At 45.9% G+C, this 23,931-nt stretch overlaps 1 protein-coding gene across 4 annotated transcripts in view; it reads right to left on the bottom strand.

Annotated features, from left to right (window-relative positions):
- Positions 1-23,931, bottom strand: part of TTC14 (tetratricopeptide repeat domain 14) — a 252,101-nt gene that overhangs the window by 215,023 nt on the left and 13,147 nt on the right. For all 4 annotated transcript variants that reach the window (XM_069618672.1, XM_069618671.1, XM_069618670.1 and 1 more), the window contains exon 3: positions 2,717-2,916. In XM_069618672.1, coding sequence (XP_069474773.1) covers positions 2,717-2,916 — 200 coding nt within the window. The remainder of the gene's footprint in view (positions 1-2,716; positions 2,917-23,931) is intronic.

Genomic DNA, 23,931 nt, shown 5'->3' on the forward strand with positions numbered 1-23,931 from the left:
ACTTTTTCTTGCAGTCAGCTGTCGGAGTACCAGGGTGTACAAATATTTTCAGGCAATACTCACCTCAATCTGTCCTTTTGCACTCTTGAGGGGTATATTGCCAGAAAGACTCAAATTGCATCACGACGTGTCAAGCCACCACTACTGGATTAAGGCTTTGGGCCCTAACACTGTGTGGAAGTTTTGTCTTTGGCAGGAATCCTTGGGATTCCGCCCAGGCCCCAGAGTGTCTGAGAAGGAAGGATGCGAGCGAGGAGTCCAAAACTCTGCAGCCCTTTGTCTTTGACCTTGCCTGAAAGGAACCAACTACCAGTGGGGGGTGGGCTGTCCTGATTGGATAGCCAGACTGCCCCTTGCTGTAAAAGGCAGGGAGAGATTGCAGAAGTTGTGCTGTAGTTCCTGATAAATTCTTCGGACCTGGAAGTTGCTAACAAGTCGATCACTGGAGCTGAAACCGAAGAGGAAGAAACGATGACCATAGCGATTTCCAGCAACCGGAGAACCTGCTGTGTTAACGGAGCCTGCTGTAAACCTTCCGTTCCATCGACATGGGGGACCCAAATGCAACGACCCCTACCCTGAGGCTGGTGAGATACTAGTCTCATGAAGACCTGTATTTTGAGCCATCCCATGAAGTTCTGTGACCTTGCTGGGCTGCAATACCCTGGGACCTTGACCCATTACACGGTGCACCGTCTATCAAATCTCGCTGAAACTTTGGTGGCATCTTTTTGGACCTCCAGAAACTTGATTTGAATCCATGAAGTTTCCTCACCAGATTAGCGATGAGAACCAGACCAGCGTTATTCAGTCTTCTCCTGGCTCCTGAAAAGGGCACCAAAACCACAGAACCGCATCGAGCTGCAAAGAAATGCTTGCCTGGAGTCTTCCCCTGCTGCAAATTCCCTCCAGTGTCCTCTCTTTCACGACAAGGAATTCATTGACCAGGCTTTTGGCTGCAGATCCTGAAGACGTCTTGTTGCAAACTCTTCTTCTGTGCTGAGGTACGGTGTTGGCTGGGTTATTACTTACCTTAAGCCTTTTGTAATTCCTGTGAAGCTTTGGGGGTGATTAATGCGATTGGGAGTCCGCTCATCCAGTTCACCCAGGTCCCTTGTTGGAATCGCTCTACGGTGTCTTCAGTCCCTGGACCCTAACTAACTCTAAAGTGAACTACTTACTTGTTGTGAAGAGATTTCCTCAGGAACTCTAAACTTTTCCTGCAACTGAACCCCATCTTAACGTGCCTACAGCTGGCACATAGACCACTCGGGCCCCTCTTCTGACTTTGAAAGAACTCATGCAATAGACTAGGGAAGGACTGGATAAGAAAAGGATACTGTCTTGAAAGGTATAACAAGCGTTGAAAAATTTTTACTTGTGAAAGAGTTGGTTTGGTAAGTGTCCCTCTGAAATATGAGCAGTTACAAAAGTTCTTACTATCCTTTGAATGTGTTTCGCCATTCTAAAAAGTATATTTAAGGTTATTTTACTCACCTGTGAATTGGTTCTGCCACTTCCCTAAAGTAATGCTGTTGGCTTCACCCAACTATTTCTTTATATTATAAGTGTATACGTTTACCAACGGGGTCTTGCTTCCCCTGACCTGCTCTATAGCCTTTCTAAAATAAGTCTGCCTTGGGTTTTACCGAACTTGAATAGCTGTGTGCAATTCTTAATAAATTAATTGTGGGTCTTACTAACCTGGGTCTGCCTTGTGCCATCCTAAAATAAGTTCAAGAATTATTGCTTACCTTAGTCTGTGTTCCAATGATCTGAAAAGCAACAGTAATAGGTATTACAACATTAGGTCTTACTTAACTGGTATAACTGAGGGTTATTCTAAATGCAGTTATAGGCTCATACTGTTCCATGAATTTGTGTCCCACTATTCAGAAAAGTATCCTGGTAACAGGGTTGGTTAACCAAGTGATTTCTTAAATGAGTGTCACTGCATGACTGACAGGGTCTACTAACCTTGAATTACTGTCTGTATTAAAAAGTATATGTACCCTGGTTTTACTCCCCAAGAACAGCTGATTGCATTGTGGATGGAATCAGCTGAACTACACGGGTAGTATAGCTCAGTGGCAACGCGCTCGTCTTGGAAGCAATACGACGCAGAGCAACACAGGATCAAATCCCAGGTCTGTGCTTAGAAACCTCTTCAGTATTAAGCGCGTTATAAAAAAAACGATTATAATTTATTATAATGTGTTACAGGTTTGACACCTTGAATTGCTGGTAGCTTTTCTTAATAAGGTTATACTTTGGGATTTTATCTCTTAAGTATTTAGTTGATTTTTATAATTGTGGTTATATATAATGTGATAGTACTTAATTACCCAAGCTTCATCTTGGCCTACTTATATTTAATTAAACCATTTATTTTTTACAATACATAGTGTTTAAGTCTTTCTTTGGACCATATGTATGCTACAATTTCTTTGTACCAAGCTACAGCCCCCTCTCCCTCCTAAGATAAGCCTGGCTGCTCTGTCTACGCCACCAAATACTCAGGTGGTACAGCCTAGTACTAAGAGTGGAGTTTTGTACTGTCTCAGTTGTGTGGTTTTACTAAGCCCTTAGTTGAACTTCAGAAGAACTGTGCCAACAGTGCGCAGATCACTTTAAAAAGGTAAACCACGTATTTGAATGTCTATCAAACACCAAAACATTGTCTAGTAGGCTCAATAGTCAAAAAATTAATCCTTACATTTATTTCTAGAGGCAAAACATCTCTTAGAATTCCACTGCCAAGGCAACTCAGCACAATAAAAAAACCAAATTCACGAATTGAACTGATCCGTCCAATGACAACATCTCCACGTTCAACATCTCGGAAAAACATCTCTCTTTTCTTTCGGTTAGGGACATCCATAAACTGCTCCAATGGAGGCATAACCGCATAGTAACCTACAATTAAAATACATACATTTAATAGTTTCCTGCATGAATTAATACAAATCAATTTCTTGCAAATTACATTATTTACATTTAAACTTTATCATGGAGAAAGAATACAATTGGCGGATAGGACCGGTTCTCAAGTACATGCGAGACAGTTAAGCTTTTAAATGCAATTTAGATACAGACGAGCATAAAAGTCAAACCTGGTCTCCATGCCGTCTGATAAAACAGACCCCTAGGTATTCCCATTATATACTGCTGCATGCACTAGTCAGACGCTGTGCCTAAAAAGATGCACGCAGTAAGACATGTACTGTTTGGTGAGTCTGGGAATTGCACTTCAGTGAAGGAACAGAGGCCCCATTATCAGATCCGTCACATTATTTGCTTTTGTGATTTGCATGGCATTACAATTTGTGTGCCTTTAAAGTAGAACGATACAAAAATGACAGTTCCTTCCTGCGTTTTGATTTTCCTAACCTCTCCCCAAAAAAAAACAAAAAAAAAAAAAGCACCTACTACAGTAATTCTACTTAAGCTAAACATTATTGCTTACTTTCTATTTCTCCCTTCTCCATCTCACCTCAGCCATCCTCTCCCTCTCATCCCTCCTCTTTTCCAACCTCTACTCTCATATTTCCCAGAAAGCCTCCCACATCATAGGCCCCCAACACAGTCATCCTACCAATCTCGTTCATCCTACTGGGTGCCTCATTCTACTTCCCCCACCCTGCACAATCCTACCCTCCCACCTCTTTTCAGCACTCATTCCTCTTTGCCCCCTGCCACCACAGGCATTCCTGCCCTCTTCCCCACGCATACCTAGTCCTCTGTATGTGCATATTTCTATGTGCTCTCCTCCCTGCATGAACCTACATTCCTCACACCCACCCTGACCTACATTCTCGCCCCTAACCTTATCTACATTCTCACACCTACTTTGGCATATGCAATGTTCCACTCTTTACACTAGGCATTTATTACTCTATAGGCCCCCATGCATTCATGCTTCGGTCACCCTCACATGCACATTCCTCCGCTCACCCGCCCCCATGTGCGTTTACTCCACTACCCATCACATTCCTCTGTGCGCACATTACTAGGAGATGTGCCACCCCTTAACCCCCTCTGCGATCTCCCCACCATCCATCGGATTGTGCATTTCCACCCCCAAATCACTGGCATTCAGAAAATGTACCCTTTACTGATTGCTTTAAAAATAACTGTGGAGCAGATCGTGCTGGAACCCTGTTGAATTACAAGTCACCCAGTTGATGGGGCATCTGCCTAGTGGGCAATACTCGCACTAGGTTTGAACCCTGGTATGCAATCTATCAGGGGTGCACCAGGTAGGCTTAACTCCGCAATCACCGCTGCATCACAGACCTATGGTTGTTTGAATATTATGCGCAGAAAACAATTCCTACTTCCATACTCTCATCCCACTCAGAGAGATCTGTTGGCCCGGAGTACACAAAGGTGCAGGGGGCTTCCACTCCAGCTAAATGGCAAGAAGCCCCCTAGTAATGAAATGATGAACAGCCTCTTAAAATGTTGTGTGAAACCAGCATCAATGATGAAATGGAGCCAGAACTGTGTGGTCAACGTGGCCGTTTCACCAGATTTTAAAAACATAATAATACAAAAAGAAATCTTAAAAATGTACAAATATTGCATCAAGTATGTAAAATGAGCTAGCATAGTCAAGCCAGGACTGCATGAGGGTAAAGGCAGCATGCAGTGGATTGAACACTATTGTGGTCTAAACTCAAGGTGTGGGGAGTTCCAGATGGATTACTACGACTAATAACTGGTCTTTATTCCTCCTCTAAAATCCAAGTTTGTTTGAACCATTCAGGGGCTTTGCACGTCAAATTATGATTGTTAGGCACAGTTTGTATGCAGTACCCTTTGGGACCACTACACACAACTCGGAATACAGGCGTAAGCAAAACCAACCTTTGGTATAAGTCTGCACTACACAGTTTTGTGGTAGCGTTGCTGAGCAGCCAGGCTTATCTCAAGAGGGAATGTGAGCTGTAAGGATGTTACACAGAGGTCTATAATTACAAGTATTCAAAAGACTCTTATACTCAAGGTTTCTTGGTAAAACACTTATTAATTTATTTCACAGTCAGTTATAAAACATTCACTAGAAGGAGGCAATCTTATATCACACAAAAATATACTTCAGTACTTCACAATATCAGGTTCTGAGACATAAAGACTACTGTGAAGGAGGAGCAAAAATGTCATTCAGAGCATTTGAAGTGGTAGCAAAAAGGCATAAGTTAATAAAACGAATATAACAGTTACTCTTAAACAGTGCAAATAGTTTTAGTTCCCCAGAGGAGTTGATTCAATGCAATAGGTTAGGCCAAAGTCAATGGACTTAAGTCTTGTACAGGATAAAGCAGTTCTGGACGTTGTCTTTGCCAAAGTTCTCAGAAGTAGTTCACAAAAGAAAGATTCTTATGTTGGGTCACAAGCTGACTAGGCCTGCAAGTTGCCAAAGTTTCAAGCACTTTCGCAGTGAGAGCTAAGTTCTCTCGGTCAGGTTTTCACAGTACCTTACAATGAAGAAAAAGATGCAGCTGAAGACATCTGTTCCTGGCAGTTCCTGCAGATCTCGCTGTTCCTGAGCCTCAGTCGTGGGGACAAGAGGGAGGACGACGGGGGACTCCTACACTGCACTGGTCAAAAAGCTGGCAAAGGCAAATCTTCAGTTCCGGTAGCTGTAGTCAAGCACACATACTGGTGTCCTTCTCCCAGGCTATTCGGTTTCCTGCAGCACTCGGAGGAAAATACAACCAGCTCCGAGAATGGTATCCAGGTACCCACCAACACAAAGGGAGAAGTCGTCCTTGAAGGGGCCATTCGGTCGAGATGAACTTGGCGATTCGGATCTGCAGCAGGGCTTCACCGGGCAAAACAACGGTCAAAGAGTTGCAGCAGCTGTCCTCTTCCAGCTCGTCTTCGGTTGTTTCTTTCCAGTGGTCGACTCTACCTTCCAAGCCAAGAGACTCGCCTTTTATCCAGTTTCCTCCCATTCATTCCAGTCTAGCTGCCACTCACCCAGCACAGCAGGGTGGCTGTCCTTGCTGGACAGTCAGCCAGCCAATCACGCCAGAGTGCATTTGGGTCTCCTATGAGACTAAGCACAGGGAGCTTCGGGCACCTCCCTCACTTCCTGCCCACCCCAGACAGGCATGCGCCAGAGGCTTCCGTCCTGAAGCCGGCCAAAGGCGTAGAAACAAAGGGACCAAACCTGGTTTGGCGCGCAGAGACGAATTCTAGAAGGACCTTTCCAAAAAGATATGGCGAAAAAAAGAACACGGGTCCCGTTTAAACAAAGAAGGCTCAGACGCCATCTTGAAAAACATGGCTCCTGTGATTTAACGCTACCGCAGTTCGCGGTCGGGAAAAATCATGATAGTTTGTTGTAAAACGACTGCCACCAGCCATTTCGAGAGGAAAGGGTAACATTTGACTGCTACATGAGTTTCTAGAGATAGGGGATACTAAATAACACAAGAGTAAAACACACATCAAAATACATGAGAGAGTGGGGAAAAAAGGCTCAAACTCTTTCCAGGTAAAACAAATCAAGTCCTCAAAATCCAGCAAAGTTGCTGGGGGTCTCTAAGGTGAAGGGAATTAGCACATTTATGAGAATTCTCCCTAACAATGTTCTCCTGTGGTGTAAGGCAGGGGTGAATATTAGCCCCCTTCCTGTTTAACTTTTATATCTTCGATATTGGTGAGTATTTAGAATATGCCACTTCCATCTCGCCAAAAAATCATCTAAGATCGTTCTGGCTGTCTTATGATGATGATTTTTTACTTTTTGAATGTACTGCGGTTGGTCTGCAAAGAATGATGAATGCTTTTACTTTCTATATGAGTGAACATGCCTCGAGTGCAAATCCGGTCAAATCAAACATTTTGTAATGTTCTAGGGGCTGGGAAAAAAAAAACTATTAGTGTGTTGTATTATTTCAATACACTCATAAGTTATAATAGTACTAACCTCACAAAATTGATGTTGTTTAACCTCAAAGTGTTGAACAAGTTGAATACATCAGAATTATTGTTAAATTTTGTTCTACCTGCTTTAATTTTGGCTTGTTATATTATGAATACACTTTTGTTTTACCAGATTGCGACTATTTCCCGCTATACAAAGACAGATTAATCAATACGTCTGTTAAACTGTGGTTCACTACTAGTACCCAACAGTGTCAAAGGGTGGGGTAGCCCGTTTCTCACCTGCATTTTGTTCTCACTATTTGAGTACCCAATAATGATTTTGGAGGCTCAGTCTAGTACTTGGCTACGAGATGTATATTCCTTTGGTATCTGGCTTTTGACAGAATTGGGTAGTTCAGTTTTGGATCTGAGGGACAATCCAGCTCATATTAAGAAACTATTGTTTTGAGTCCGATTGGATACAAACCATTGAAAAATTCCACTCGTACCCCTCACTCGATCATCTTCGAGGTGAACATAAGATGTTAGGAATCCTGGCTCCTTCTGAATAGCCAGTCAAATCTGTCAGACATGGATTTTTGAGATTGCGCCTGAACCTGTGCAAGACTATACACGTTTTAGTCAGATATGGTGTTCTCAAATCTGATGAGCTAGTATGTCGTTTTTGTAGGATACCTTTGGAATGCGAGACACTTAAACATTTATCGATTTGCTGTCGCGTAGGTGTAATATGAAAAAATTTACAGAAATTATGGCAACGGGTGATGGTGAGATGATTTTGTCAGTGGTCTATCAGGTCATGCTACCTCTACGGTTTTAACCACTATCAATTTTATAAACTCACTGAACTTGGAGACTCTGCATTGAGCAATACTGTTTGTATAGTCAAGGTGTTTGGATTGGGTTTTAGAATTTTGTAAGGTATTTTTGTAATGTCTAACTGTTTATTTCTGTTCATATTAAAAAAAACATTTGCAACGGGACAAGTGCAACTTTCAGGGTATAAGCAGTAGGGCAAACATTTCCCTAATGCAAAAAACGTTGCATTTTCACTGCATGTTTTTTTAACTAGGGCAATTTATTCACTGGTGTTTATACCATGAACATTTGCACTTGTCCCAGTGCAAATGTTTTCGAATTTAGCCCCAGTTTTTTGCACCCTGGAAACTTTGACCTAGTGCCATTATGATGCAACTTTGCACTTTGTTCGGACTGATTTTCTATACTCTGGCCTGGTGGACGGATGTACACAAGGCCAACCTATATTGTGACAGGGACAACTCAGGGAAGCTGTAGCCAAACCAGTTCAGGTAGCAGTGGCAGGTGGTCTATGCCAAGTTCTTCTGAGGTGGTGAGCTTGTAAAGGGACCACAATGAGTTCACAAAAATGGGAATCATAAATGACACTTAGACAGGATTTATATAAAAATACAATTATCATTTATTGGCCAAACACACTATAGGAAAATGACTACTAGCAAGTAGAGTTATCACACAACACTAGCAAAATAGATACATATATACATTCACTTATCAGAGGGCATAATATACATCACAAACTCCTGTAAAGGAAAGTTAAGGTTAGCATTATGCACTCAAGGTCCACAGAGAATGACCCCCAACTAAATATGTCCAGCCCTAAATTGTCTGGGGCCTTTTGCCCAATAGTTCAGGTAAAGTTCCACAGAATATTTGAGGCAGGAACAAATGCAGGTAGGGTCTCTGGGGTCCAGTGAAGGGCTCCATTGTCAGAGTACAAGTTAGCTAACAGAAGTAGCCCCAGCCTTCAGAAGTCTTGCGCAAGTAAGCAATGGAAAAGCCAATAGTGTTAGAATAAAGTTTATTATAAGCCCATTGACTTATAATGAGAGTATAGTGGTAACAATCACTTTAACTTACCCCCGTACTCCGATTCTTCCCCAGAATTGGCAGGACAAAGGAAGAGGGTCCGAGGTTGCTTTTCCTGCCGAAAGTCGCAATCCTCGATTCAGAGGGGTTGCAGGTTCTAGCTGATCTCTGGTTGGTGTCTTTCACTGTTGCAACGACCCTCGAATGAAGAATGCAGCAAAACTCTATGCAGGGCCACTCTCAGGACTGGACTCGGGTCAGGTAAGCGATTTTGGACAGTGATCACCGCAGCACGGTGACGCAAAGGGACTCACTGCTGTGGTCAGACTTTCCCTCCTATCTCGGGTCCCCTTGAAGCAAGGACCCCGAAGTTCGCAGAGGAGAGTCTTGCAGGGCCAGCTGAGGATTCCCAAAGTTCTAGGTTGAAACTCTGAGCAGTGATGTCAGCAGCACGGTAGCCCAAATTCAGAGCTGGTCAGCCACAAGATGGTCCCGGGGCACTTCCGAAGGCTCTCCTTTGCATGGTACCGAGCAGACATCCGGAATGGATGTTCTCTCCACGCCCAGGGTTGCAGCTCTTTCGCTGGACTGCTAAAGATCTTCAGCAAGACAGGGCTCCTCCAGGACAGCAGCAGAAGTTGGTAGCAGGCCTCCTCCCAACGGGTCTCCGATTTCTTCGCAGGTATCACAGCTGGATAAGTCTTGGCTCCTTCACGTTTCTCCAACATCTCTGAGGAATGGGTGCAGGGTTCGTCCTCTTATCCTAAAAGCCAGGTAAGAGCTGTTGCCCTCACTAGCCAATGACAGGACACACGGACACACGGACACACGGACACACGGACACACGGACACACACACACACACACACACACACACCCCCCCCCCCCCCCCCCCCCCAGCAGTCGTCCAATCAGGACCACTGGCGGGAACATTCATGCATACGACTCAGAAACACTGAAACCAGTTTGTGGATTGGGACCAGACAGTCCCAACCCACATGCTGCCAGCAAACACACACACAGCCCTCCAGTAGCCCGCCAAAAGCTTCTGCTTTTTGGGTACTTGAAGTCCTTATAGGGATTTTTCTGGCCCGTCAGGCCAGGAAGAACGCTAAAGAACGAGATGGCAAAAGGACAAGCGAAAAAAAAAAAACTTGTGGCACGGCCATGTTTGACCAGTAGCCACAGTTAGTAGCCAAATGCGGTAAATGCATTAAAGGTAAAACGAAAAGTCCCAAAAAGTGGGAAAAAGTCACTGTTGAAACCAGCATATCCTTTTAGCACACCTAGAGTAACCAAAAGAGTGTTAGTCTAGGGCAGGGGTGCACAACTGATTTTGACAGAGGGCCGAAAGTACCTTACATGAGGGCTATAGTGGGCCGAAAAGTAAATGTGGGGGGGCTGTAGGCGGGGCATGGCAGGAGGCTTTTTAAACCCCCAATTTCTACTAAACACATGGAAAAATAATGTTTTTGAGGGGTAACGATTTTTATTTGCATTTCAAACTTACATTTTGTACTACACATTTTCCATTGTTATAATTTATTTCTATTTAGTTATTGTATCTCGCATGTTTAGTTAACTTATATATATTTTATTGACCCTAGATTGGACATGCCGTCATTTTGGACTGCTACAGTTTGCTATTTGGGTTGCCCAAGAGGAGTTTGGCCTTCGTTGAGTCAGGTTTCCTCAAAAAGCCAAAGATGAACATCTCCCGACTGTGCCTGTTTTAGCTTTATTATTGGGTTCACTCTTGGAGTGCAACACTATGCCCCATGTCCCTCACCCCCAACCAAACACTATGCCCCTTGGCCCCCTCACCCCCAACCAAACACTATGCCCCATGGCTCCCTCACCCCCAACCAAACATTATGCCCCATGGCTCCCTCACCCCCAACCAAACACTATGCCCCATGGCTCCCTCACCCCCAACCAAACATTATGCCCCATGTCCCTCACCCCCAACCAAACACTATGCTCCATGGCCCCGTCACCCCCAACCAAACACTATGCCCCATGGCACCCTCACCCCCAACCAAACATTATGCCCCATGGCTCCCTCACCCACAACCAAACATTATGCCCCATGGCACCCTCAACCCCAACCAAACACTATGCCCCATGTCCCTCACCCCCAACCAAACACTATGCCCCATGGCCCCCTCACCCCCAACCAAACACTATGCCCCATGGCCCCCTCACCCCCAACCAAACATTATGCTCCATGGCCCCCTCACCCCCAACCAAACACTATGCTCCATGGCCCCCTCACCCCCAAACACTATGCTCCATGGCCCCCTCACCCCCAACCAAACACTATGCCCCATGGCACCCTCACCCCCAACCAAACACTATGCCCCATGGCTCCCTCACCCCCAACCAAACATTATGCCCCATGTCCCTCACCCCCAACCAAACACTATGCCCCATGGCTCCCTCACCCCCAACCAAACATTATGCCCCATGTCCCTCACCCCCAACCAAACACTATGCTCCATGGCCCCCCTCACTCCCAACCAAACACTATGCCCCTTGGCTCCCTCACCCCCAACCAAACATTATGCCCCATGGCACCCTCACCCCCAACCAAACACTATGCCCCATGTCCCTCACCCCCAACCAAACACTATGCCCCATGGCCCTCTAACCCCCAACCAAACACTATGCCCCATGGCTCCCTCACCCCCAACCAAACATTATGCCCCATGTCCCTCACCCCCAACCAAACACTATGCTCCATGGCCCCCTCACATCCAACCAAACACTATGCCCCTTGGCTCCCTCACCCCCAACCAAATATTATGCCCCATGCCCCTCACCCCCAACCAAACACTATTCCCCATGGCACCCTCACCCCCAACCAAACACTATGCCCCATGTCCCTCACCCCCAACCAAACACTATGCTCCATGGCCCCCTCACCCCCAACCAAACACTATGCCCCATGTCCCTCACCCCCAACCAAACACTATGCCCCATGGCCCCCTCACATCCAACCAAACATTATGCCCCATGGCCCCCTCACATCCAACCAAACATTATGCCCCATGGCCCCCTTTCCCCCAACCAAACACTATGGCAGTTGGAAAAAACATCTTTTTGGAGGTGTACAATTTTATTTGTATTTAAAACGTACATATTGTACTATACATTTCCCCAAATCATACAGGATGAAACAGTGAACCAGACATAGTTGATCAGTGAGAAACATTGCAGCGTTTCTCAGCTGTCAGTTTCTGGATCTCGGGCTCCAGTGAGGTTGTTCCTACTGTCAGGATAGCATGGAGATGTTGGTCAGTTAGTCTTGTCCTTAGGCTGGATTTATGTAGTTTCATTTGTGAAAAACTTGCTCACAAATGTAAGTACTGCCAAACATAGAAACCATCTTTAATGCTTCCCGTGAAAGATTGGGGAATTGCGCAGTGTCCAGAGACTGATAGAAGACTAATAAAGGCATCTCTCTGTGCTTATTTTTGAGGGCACTACAGCACTGAAGTTCAATCAGTTCCAGTTGCAGTTCAGGTTGCACACTGTCAACATCAGCTGAGAAAGGGTCTGCAAAAAGTTTAAAAGAGGCTCGCTGGGATTTGAATTGTAAGAAACGATTCTCAAAAACATTTTGCAGTTCCTTCAGGACCTTCACATGCCGATACCACCCTCCATACTTGTCATGGGGGAAAACCTCTGCACATGCGGGGTAGTGTGCCAGCATCCCTTTCTCCAGTTGGGCTGTCAGAAGCCTTAACTTTATTTCAAAGGCACAAACTGCCTCAAACAGATCCGATATGAGATTTTGGCTTCCTTGCAACTGTAAATTTAAATCATTGAAATGGCCTGTCAGGTCAGTCAGAAAAGCAAAGTCGGCTACCCAGTCAATATCTAGCATGACAGAAGTGTCCATTCCCTTTTCATCAAGGAATGCTTTTATTTCGTGCCGTAAAGCAAAGAATCGCTTCAGCACATTGCCACGACTAAGCCATCGAACATCGGTGTGATATAGGACATCACCGTAATCCGCCTTTACCTCTTCTAGAAACGCCTGAAATAATCGGTGATTTAAAGAGCGTGCACGGACAAAATTAACCGTTTTCACAACAAAGTCCATCACTTGAGTGAATTTCAAATGTTTTGCACATAATGCCTCCTGGTGGATTATGCAGTGATAATTTTTTAAATGGACAGCCTTCTCACCTAAGTGCCTTTTCAAGCAGCCAATAAACCCATTTTGCTCCCCAACCATGGCTGGCGCCCCATCAGTCGTCACGCCTACCAACGCATCCCATGGCAAATTTAAATCATCAATGACTTTTTGAAAGGCATTAAAAATGTCAGCACCAGTAGTCCTGCCATGCAAAGATACCAGGGAAGCCAGTTCCTGAAATACTTTGCATTGATTATCGACCCCCGAATGAAAATTAAGAGTTGGGCTGTGTCACTTGCATCTGTGCTCTCATCAAGGGCAGCTGAAAAGAACTTGACATCCTTACACTGCATTTTCAGTTGGCTGTAACAATTGTCAGCCATATCTACAATACGCCGCTGGATACTCATACGTGAAAGGGGAACATTTGTAAAAACATCTTTTTTTTCTTTACACACTGCCTCGCAAATCTCCATCACGCAGTCTTTAACGAAATCCCCATCTGTGAAAGGACGTGCTGACCTTGCAATAAGCCGAGCAACCTTATAACTTGCAAAGGTGGCACATTCTGATTCTTTTTTTTTCTGGGCAAAAACACCCTGTTGCTTAGCCAGCTGTGTTTTTAGCTCCCCAGCTTTCTTAATTCTCGCTTCCCCCTGCAAATCCTTATATTGTGAATGTTTTGATTCACAATGGCAGCGGATATTATATTCCTTGGGGACTGCTATGCGTTCGAGACAAATGAGACACGAGTACACATCAGGTTTGGACTCGATGAAAAAAAACTTCTCAGTCCACTCATCCTTAAATTGACGGTGCTCCTGGTCAATCTTTCTTTTTTTTACTGCACTAAACATTGGCAGGGACATCTTTGGATAAAGATACGAAATCCACTGTTATGCTCCCACTACGACGGTCCAAGTCTAGAGTATATACAAATTATATACTTTTTGGAGAATCCTAGAAGCGACAAAAGAACAAGATCAGATAAAGAACATAGCCCTACCAGCATACCTTTTCATGCACCTATTCATGGATACTTTGAGGAATGGCGGGCTGCATAGCATATCAACCTGCTATGTTTGAGATTAAGGTGGAAATTGAGGACATACTTTTAAAAAAAAAATAACATTTCAAAGCACAAGCTGTTGCCAAATTATGAGCTTTTGAAAGGAATTATCACAGTATGACCAATTACTTTAGTGAACATACAAAGAAACTGATCTCAGTTTCTTCCTGGGCAGGGCAAAACTGGCAGGAGCGCCAGAGAAATAGTTTCTGCTTGTGCTTCTATCCCCCTGAACAATGCTTGATGGGGTTGTAGAAAGTTAACAATTACCCACACTCAATGGGTCTCAAACGCTTGATCGAGGTTTAGTTGCAAAATTACAGGAGCAGACATCATCCAGGACCTTACTAGAAAAGTCTGCAGCCGATTTTGAAAGCTTTAGGAATGTACAAATAACCACACCCACTGCTGACCCTTGACACTCCGGCCCAACATCTCTAATGATATGCTATGATAGTTTATTTCTGGTAGAGCAGGAGAATTACACAAGGTGACGGAGAGGGGAGGAGAAAGGAGGGAGAGGAACAAAACAAGCTTTTATCGTACTAGGCCTGACGACATTTCAGATAGTGCTGGAGAGGGAGAGGGGATAGTAAGTGGGGGTTGGGGGCAAACATTTGTTACTATCATACCATGTCCAGGGACAAATCTGGACCTAGGAGTATGATCTTTAGGGGACTGCAGCGAATGCCAAAGAGCATCACTAAATGGGAACAGAGCTACATGGTGATGCAGATTTGGGTTTGGCCCGGGATTTACACACTGGGTGCAGTTGCTATACATCAGGCCAGTGGCCAGGGTTCGCACTGGCAAACACATTTCACTTGCCTGTGTGATCCTACAGGGCACCAGGCAAGGCTGCCAGTTGTCTCTGATGTTATTCACCCTGGCCCATCCCACCCCCCAACTCAGCACACACACACAAACATGCACCCATACAGACCCGAACCCCCCACCTCCCCAACTCCAAACCCCCACCCCCCAAATCAGCACACACACAAACATGCACCCATACAGACCCGAACCCCCACCCCCCAACTCAGCACACTCTCAAACATGCACCCATACAGACCCGAACCCCCCACCCCCAACTCAGCACACTCTCAAACATGCACCCATACAGACCCGAACCCCCACCCCCCAACTCAGCACACTCTCAAACATGCACCCATACAGACCCGAACCCCCCACCCCTCCAACTCCAAACCCCCACCCCCCAAATCAGCACACAAACATGCACCCATACAGACCCGAACCCCCACCCCCCAACTCAGCACACTCTCAAACATGCACCCATACAGACCCGAACCCCCCACCCCTCCAACTCCAAACCCCCACCCCCCAAATCAGCACACACACACGCACCCAACCAGACCCGAACCCCCACCCCCCAACTCAGCACACACACAAACATGCACCCATAAAGACCCGAACCCCCACCCCCAACTCAGCACACTCTCAAACATGCACCCATACAGACCCGAACCCCCACCCCCCAACTCAGCACACTCTCAAACATGCACCCATACAGACCCGAACCCCCCACCCCTCCAACTCCAAACCCCCACCCCCCAAATCAGCACACACGCACCCAACCAGACCCGAACCCCCACCCCCCAAATCAGCACACACACAAACATGCACCCAACCTGACCCGAACCCCCACCCCCCAACTCAGCACACTCTCACATGCACCCATACAGACCCGAACCCCCGACCCCCCCCCAACTCCAAACCCCCACCCCCAAATCAGCACACACACACACACGCACCCAACCAGACCCGAACCCCCACCCCCCAACTCAGCACACACACAAACATGCAAACATAGACCCAAACCCCCACCCCCCAACTCAGCACACTCTCAAACATGCACCCATACAGACCCGAACCCCCCACCTCCTCAACTCCAAACCCCCACCCCCCAAATCAGCACACACACACAAGCACCCAACCAGACCCGAACCCCCACCCCCCAACTCAGCACACTCTCAAACATGCAAACATACAGACCCAAACCCCCACCCCCCACACACACCCAACACCCCCCACCCCCGCATCTCAACATACACACAAAATACATTCAAATCCAAACATCCGACACACATCCAACACCCCCCCACCCCAACATACACACAAAAAACATTAAAATCCAAACATCCGACACACATCCAACACCCCCCACCCCTGCATCTCAACATACACACAAAATACATTTAAATCCAAACATCCGACACACATCCAACACCCCCCACCCCTGCATCTCAACATACACACAAAATACATTTAAATCCAAACATCCGACACACATCCAACACCCCCCCACCCCAACATACACACAAAAACATTAAAATCCAAACATCCGACACACATCCAACACCCCCCACCCCTGCATCTCAACATACACACAAAATACATTTAAATCCAAACATCCGACACACATCCAACACCCCCCCAACCCCACATCTCAACATACACACAAAATACATTCAGATCCAAACATCCGACACACATCCGACACCCCCACACCCCCGCATCTTAACACACACACAAAAAACATTAAAATCCAAACATCCGACACACATCCGACACCACCTCGCAACATACACACAAAAAACATTAAAATCCAAACATCCGACACACATCCGACACCCCCTCGCAACATACACACAAAAAACATTAAAATCCAAACATCCGACACACATCCGACACCCCCTCGCAACATACACACAAAATACATTTAAATCCAAACATCCAACACACATCCGACACCCCCTCGCAACATACACACAAAATACATTTAAATCCAAACATCCGGCACACATCCGACACCCCCCAAAGCAAAACAGACCCGACACACATACACAAACAGACCACTTACCGGAGACGTGCTGGAAGGCAGGCAGGTAAGCGGCAGGTAAGCAGGAACGCTGGACTCGTACTACGGCTGGCGTGGTCCAAGGCTGAAATGCCTTCCGGCATCAAGCCTTATGGACCACGCCAGCCGTAGTGCTGGCCCTCCATTGGTGCAGCACACACGCATTACGTGGCTCGTAGGAGCGACGTAATGCGTGTGTTTGCTGAGCCAATGAGGGCCAGTGTTTTGTCCGGCCCGGAAGACAACAAAGACTTTCCTAATGGAGGGCGGCCGCGGGCCGCCCTCCATTAGGAAAGTCTTTGTGCCTCGCGGGCCGGACAAAAGAGCATGGCGGGCCGCAACTGGCCCGCGGGCCGTATGTTGTGCACCCATGGTCTAGGGCAAAACACAAATGTACCCCATTGTACTGCAGTGTAAGCTGCATTGTACAATGATAAGGAGTTACCACAAGTGATACAAAAGTAACAACACAACTAAGGGAAACAATGTTTCCCAGTACTGACAGCCTGAAGGACAGGTCAGTTTCCGCAGAACATATGAGCACAAGCCAGTTTAGTGAGTCTTAAGGCTTCAGTGCACTGCAAAAAGAGCAGGACAGAATCAAAAATAAAAGCAAAATGTTTGGGGGTTCCATTAAGATGGAAGGAAAGGTGCAATAAAGAGAAATCTTTCCTACCACACTTGCATCGGTGCAAAGTTCCTGTAATCTGGCCTCAGGTCCCTAGCTTTGGAGACGAGGGCTAGGCAGGAGCCTAGGGTAAAAAAAAAAAAAAAAGTGTGGGCCAAAAGATTGACAGAGGGGGGTGGGGGGGAGGTGTGTGTGTGCGTGTGCGTGTGCGTGTGTTCAGCCTGAGAGAATAGTCACCCATCCAACAAAAAATTGTGATAATTTATGCCAGAATGTTAGAGGCTGACACAAACTTCTTGTTCCAGACGTATGTGGAAATGGGTGTCGTCTACAAAGGTGCACATTGAAAAAAGCAAATGTGGCCACCAAAACAGTCATGGGATAGATAAATATATAGAGAGAGAGAGAAAAAGAGAGACCTTGCAGACCCTCACAAGTGAGGGGGATCAAACAGAACAGGATCCAAAAGACAGTTTGAAAATAGTAGATGAAAGTAAGCAAATCAGCACGGAGCTGCTTTCATGATACAGCAGTCGGCAAAACAGTTAAGGAGGATTGCGTGGTCGGTTTGGCGAGAGCCTGCAGACAGGCCTAGTATGACCAGGCACATGGCACTGATGAAATCAGCTACTAATTGAGGTATGCTGTCCAAAGCTGTCAAAGGCAATGGGCCTCATTACAACCATGGTGGTCCAGGAACGACGGTAAAATAGTTCCCGGAATGCCATACTACATTCTCTGCTCGCGGGTGCCGTTTCACCCGCCAGGTTTTTCCTGGTGGGTGTAACGGCACCTGCGAGCAGAGCACGTCGGATGCACCGGCACAACTCTGAATTTGCCAGTTCATCAGACGTCCCCATCCCCATTCAGCCCTATGGGGCAGAATGTGATCGGGACGCCCTTGATTCCTGCACCCGCAAATGGGCAATTACCGGGTCCGCCGAGCTCGGCATGACCTGGTTCTTGCCCATTTGCGGGTGTTGGAATAAATGCAACTCCGGCGGCAGCCATTCCGTAACGGCACGGCTACCGCCAGAGTTGTAATGAGGCCAAATGTATTTCTTATTTGGCTAAACATCTAATCAGATAATCCAAGACAAGAGCAGCAAATATCTCTTTACCAGCCATGAGTGTGAAATTAACCTTGCAGGCCTCCACTAATAGGAAGAAAAATAGGTTCTATGGGGTCATTACAAGTTTGGTGGTATCCTGCCAACGGATTTACCGTTACCGGCACTATGTCTGCTGGATTACCAGCAGATTCCGAGTGCCAGGAAGGTAAGTAATTCCCCATTCCATCCATAGAGGGGATTGCCGGAATTTCCAGTGCCGGTAATTCCGGCATTTGTTTATGGTGGGTGCAAGATTTCGTAAAAATCAGTGTCCCCACCGGCAAACGTGTTTTTCCAGTGCAGAAAAAGTGACAGTGGCGTACTGGCCCTTTTACAGCACTGGCAAAACTGTAATGAGGCCCTATGGCCCTCATTACAGTTTTGGTGCTATCTCACTGGAAAATCCAGCGCAGTGCCACCAAAACAGTATACCGTTTTCACCACTTGGAATGCCAGAATTACCTGCATATACCAAGTGGCAGAAACACTGGTAAATCCCCATTCCATGGAGTCCCACAGGACCCATGGAGGGGATTGCTGGAATTAGCGGCACTGGAATTACTGGTGCCGGCAAGTCCTGCTTTTTATTGCCAGTGGCGGCAAGGTTTACCTACAGCTCTTGGCTGGAGGTAAATCAGTAACCCCACGGCAAACTTTTGTTTTGCTGGTGCGGTGAAGTTCCAGTGCAGGAATTATCAGCACTTTTCCCACACCACAAAAAAAATGAAATGACCCCCTCACCCTCCACCCCCATGATGATTTTTAATCATCCTCCACGTCAACTGATCGACTTTCCCTGGTTGTCCCAAGGTGGATGACAAGCACCAATTAAAATTGAAAAGTTTAACTCGATTGCTACCATCAAACTGCTCAACCTGAAATCCGTTTTAAGATTTTGTTTTCAGATAAGGGCTAGAACTACCCACCTATCCCCTGTTCCTTCTTGTCAGGGGGTCGTCCCGCGAATCCCCCCTACCCTGTTGATCCCCTTGCCTCCACCTAGCCCAGTACTCTCCTGAACCCACGGTGCCATTATTCCACCACCTATCCCACCACTCCATGTGCCATCACCTCAGCCCAGAGTTTGCCTGCCCTAGAGCTGGCTGCCCCATCTCACAATTAACTCTCCTCCACTCCCTTATGATAAGCTGGTTGATCAGGTTGATAGGTCGAGCACTTCAACCAGTGGGCCACTCTGGAATTACGACCAGTTTATGACGATTCGACTGACCCATTGATCAGTTGGGAGTCAAAGCCGAGAAAGGTTTTATCACCATCAGTATTGGAGGCTTTTAAGCAAGGACAGAGAGAGTAAATTAGAAGTCTATTAAATGTCTATGCAATTATGTACTCCTCCCCTGCATTGACATAGTAAAGCAGTCTAGCAAAATACCGCTATGTCCTCCTCATGCTCTAGGTATTCAAGGCTGACAGAAAACAAGATACAGTGTTCCTTGAATTGCAATTACTACACAGTATATTTAAAGTTTCTAGCATTTTGTTTTCAGGGGTTTGTTCACACCAATCACTGGTTTAAGTTAGAAATCTATTTTAAGAAAAAACAACAAGAATATGTATGTGACCTGCTTTAAGTGTGCGTTATACATACAGAACGTAAACTAGTTTATTTGCAAAGAATGGGTGGCTGTGTGGTTTGGGATATTTTTTATTTTATTTTTTGCATTTTTAAAGTGCTCACACAGCCCGGGGCATCAAGGCGGTGTTACAGAATGTTTTGTTGTTGCTGTCTTAGTTGCATATTTATAATGCGCTTAAATACTCAGAGGTTTCTAAGCACGGACCCGGGTATCAAACCTGTGTTGCTTCGTGTTGTCTTGCTTCTAAGGCGAGCACGTTGCCACTGAGCTATCCTCCCGGGTTTATATCGCAATGACAAACTCTACTGTATATAGTCCCTTTCAGGCCGCTGTAGCCATGTGCAGTCTTTCTGTTTTGACACAGGTTTTCAAAACGTGCAAAGGGTAGGTATTTGTCTCGATTGGTCTTTGGTTGGTAGTCTCAATTAATAGCTGATAGCTGGCAGTAAACGGAGTCAAGTTCTGGCAGGTGTAGGCACCCAACTTGTAACTAAAGAGCACACAAATGATGGCACACAATCGGAAAAGAACCAGCAGGGTTGGTAATGGGCAAAGCGAATTGATAAGGTCTGCTGAAGTCAGGTAGGTGGACACACACGAATCCATCTAGTCAACGACTGATGGAAGTGACCAGTGCCTGAATTATAGAACAGCAGGTAGCTGCGACTGCAGCTCACTGCGCAGCTCAGAGTGTGACACAAAGTGGCCATGAAAGTCAACTAATTCACTGCACAATGCTCGACTCATGGTGAGCCAATTTGTGCCAGCTGCTCATTTTATTGGAGTTCATGACAAATCTTCATTTGTGGTTGCGAGGATTACTTTTTCACCATTTTCAATGTAGAACTAAGGGACGGTTACCTGAAAAGATCAGGTTTAAGTTCATGAAACTTAAATTCTATTACATTTCATCAATTGCTTTCATGGAAACACTCTTGCTTGGCTGCCTCACTCTGTTTTTAGTGACCGAATGGGGAGATCTTCAACTCTCAGAAGCTGGAAGCACTCTTAGGTTTTGTTATCCAAATGTGTAAAGTGAACTTAGAACATATAAGTAGCCTTGTGGGGCTAACATAGTCCACTCATACACCATGCCACAGAACCACGCAAGCTACGGAGTAGAAGTGCGAGTTAGCAAGGACAAAAAGTAATATTCAAGAGCTTGCGAAAGCATAGGTGATATTAAACTGACCTGATATGGAATAGGGGAGAGTTCCAAGCATGGTCACATAGAAGGAGAAAGTATGGTCCCCGATTAGAGTTTTTTTTATTTGGGCTTTGTGATCAATCTCGGACAGACAAAAACGTGTACTTTTTTTGTGCAAATGTGGTGATTCATTAAAAGGGATGAATAATAGTGTTGGGTGACGTGTTCCGTAACAAACAGGAAGTTAAAAACAAAAGTGATGCACTATAAAAGGTGGCAGCTTCAGTAGGAGCAATGTTCCATGGACATCGGACTCAAAATGTGCACTTGACACTGGCTAGTGATAACAGACTCTTGACGAGTAAGAAGTGTGCTGTGTGCATGTGGAAAACTGAGCAGGCAAGTGATTGTGTGTGTCTGGCTATTAGACTGCAACTTGAAATTATCACACTTGTAATACATGATGCATGTTACAACCTGTCCTCAGAAGGTGTTAGGGAGATTTATCAGCAATGTGCTTATTCCCCTTCTACCTTCGAGACCCCCAGCTCTTTTTGCTGGACTTTAGGACTTTAATTTCTTTCCTGGAGAGAGTGAGACCTCCCCCCCACCCCCCCAATGTGGATTTTACCCGTTTCTTTTGGTTGTGGAGTTTGTCAGACTCCATAGGCATCCTCTTTTACATTGTAACACACAGAACCTTCAGTGCAGTGGTGACACAGGGAAGTCTCTTAGATTTCCCAAAGGTTTAAATACCTTCTCTTGGTAAAACTACTGTTTCCAAGAGCAGTGAAGTGAAATTGACTTTACTTACAATTGTAACATTCTAGACCCAGCACACGCTAGCTTACTATAGGGTCCTGGAGGGGTTACTTAGTATCCCCTTTGTCTAGTTTCTCATGTAACATTTTTATGTTAGCCTTTCCTCGTGGCTGGTGGCAGTGATTTACTTTTAACTACCGTAGTGTGCTTTTACCGCGGGCTGCGTTTGCAGCTGCAATAAGCACCCAAGGGTGCCATTTTTTGTCAAAATTGCTCTGGTCTTTTTTCACCACTTTTGTGGAAAGGTCCTTCTTGGGATTTACTCTGCGCGCCAAACCAGGTTTGGTCTCTTCGTTCGTTTTGTCTTTGGCGGGATTCACAAATGAAGCCGGCCTCTGGCTCCAGAGTGTCTGGCAGGGGCAGGAAGCCAGGGAGGTGCACGAACTTCATGTGCTTAGTCTCCTAGGAGACAGGAATGTACTCTTAGGCGATTGGCCGGCTGGCTGACTGACAGCTAGGCTGGAATGAATGGGAGAAACCTGCATAAAAGGCGAGGCATTTGGCTCGGAAGACAGAGTCGACCACTGGAACGAAGGAATCCAAAGAAGAACTTGAAGAAGACGCCTGCTGCAACTCCTGGACCGTTGGTTTGCCCGGTGAAGCCCTGCTGCTGTGCTGAAACTCTGAATTCGTCTCAACTAGAGAAGCCCTGCAAGGATGACTTCTCCCCTTGAGTTGGTGGGACCAATCAACTCTAAAGTAATCCCGTCTGGACATCCTCTCAAAGCTGTCTGTACTTCCCCTGCTGCTGTAGGAACCGAAAAGTGCCAGGGAGAGGAACACCAGATTGTGTGCGTTGCTTTTAAATTGGCCAAGAGCTCCAGGAAGATCCTCCAGGCTCCCAGGAAGCAGGACTGACCAAGCCTGATCCAAAACAGAGTGCTGGACCCCAGATGCAAGGAAACTATCTCGACAGCCAGGAGTCTGCGGTGGTGCCATTTGCTTAGACGCGAGGAGCTGAAACCGCGAAGTGCCACTGAATCGAAATTTGCTCATTGCTGCCACCGACCGTCCAGATCGTAGCGCAGGAGTCCCCAGATGTCGTCCTCCTTGTCTCCACGACTGAAACCCAGGAACAAAGGATCTGCAGACCTACACAAGAACCGAAGTGCAGCTGGGTCCAGTTTTCTTCATTCAAAAGGTACTATAAAACTTAACAGGACTTACCTCTTGTTGTGTAGCCTGACCTGTTCTCGGTTGAGACTGGTCTGGGGTGCCTTGCAGAGTTGCTCACATCTCTGCTGGTCTGGGGTGCCTTCCAGAGTTGCTCACATCTCTGCCCTTCACAAGCCTGACAGCTTGTGGCCCTTTTGCAAGTGTCTATATTTCTACAAACTCTTTTGAAAGCTTTGTGCAAGACTTTTTTCTACTTGAAGATCTTCAGCCTCCCTAGACTTTGCTCAACTAACATTGGCTTGCCTGGTGCCCTGAAAGACTCTTCTACCTCAGACTGTGTGCCTTAATTTACTTTGCATTGGAGGTTTGTAAAATTACTTACCAGTTTATTGAGTGTTGTGTTTAACCTATCTTGTATTCCTATATCTAACCTTTATACATGAACAGTTCTTATCTAAATGTAACAGGTTTCATTCCACCCATAAACCTAAGAGCCACACCCCAATTGCTAATTCAACACAAGTGCTCGGTAAAGTATTTTGGGATTTTGAAACCTTACATCTGTTCTATAAATACAGCTGTACAGAGTAACATTACCCCTACTATGGAACTGTATAACTTCATAAGTATTACTCAGTAGATGACTGCATGCTAATAGTGCTACCACTGA

The sequence above is a fragment of the Ambystoma mexicanum genome, chromosome 10, assembly GCF_040938575.1.
Source record: "Ambystoma mexicanum isolate Mex_15411 chromosome 10, UKY_AmexF1_1, whole genome shotgun sequence".
Lineage (NCBI taxonomy): Eukaryota > Metazoa > Chordata > Amphibia > Caudata > Ambystomatidae > Ambystoma > Ambystoma mexicanum.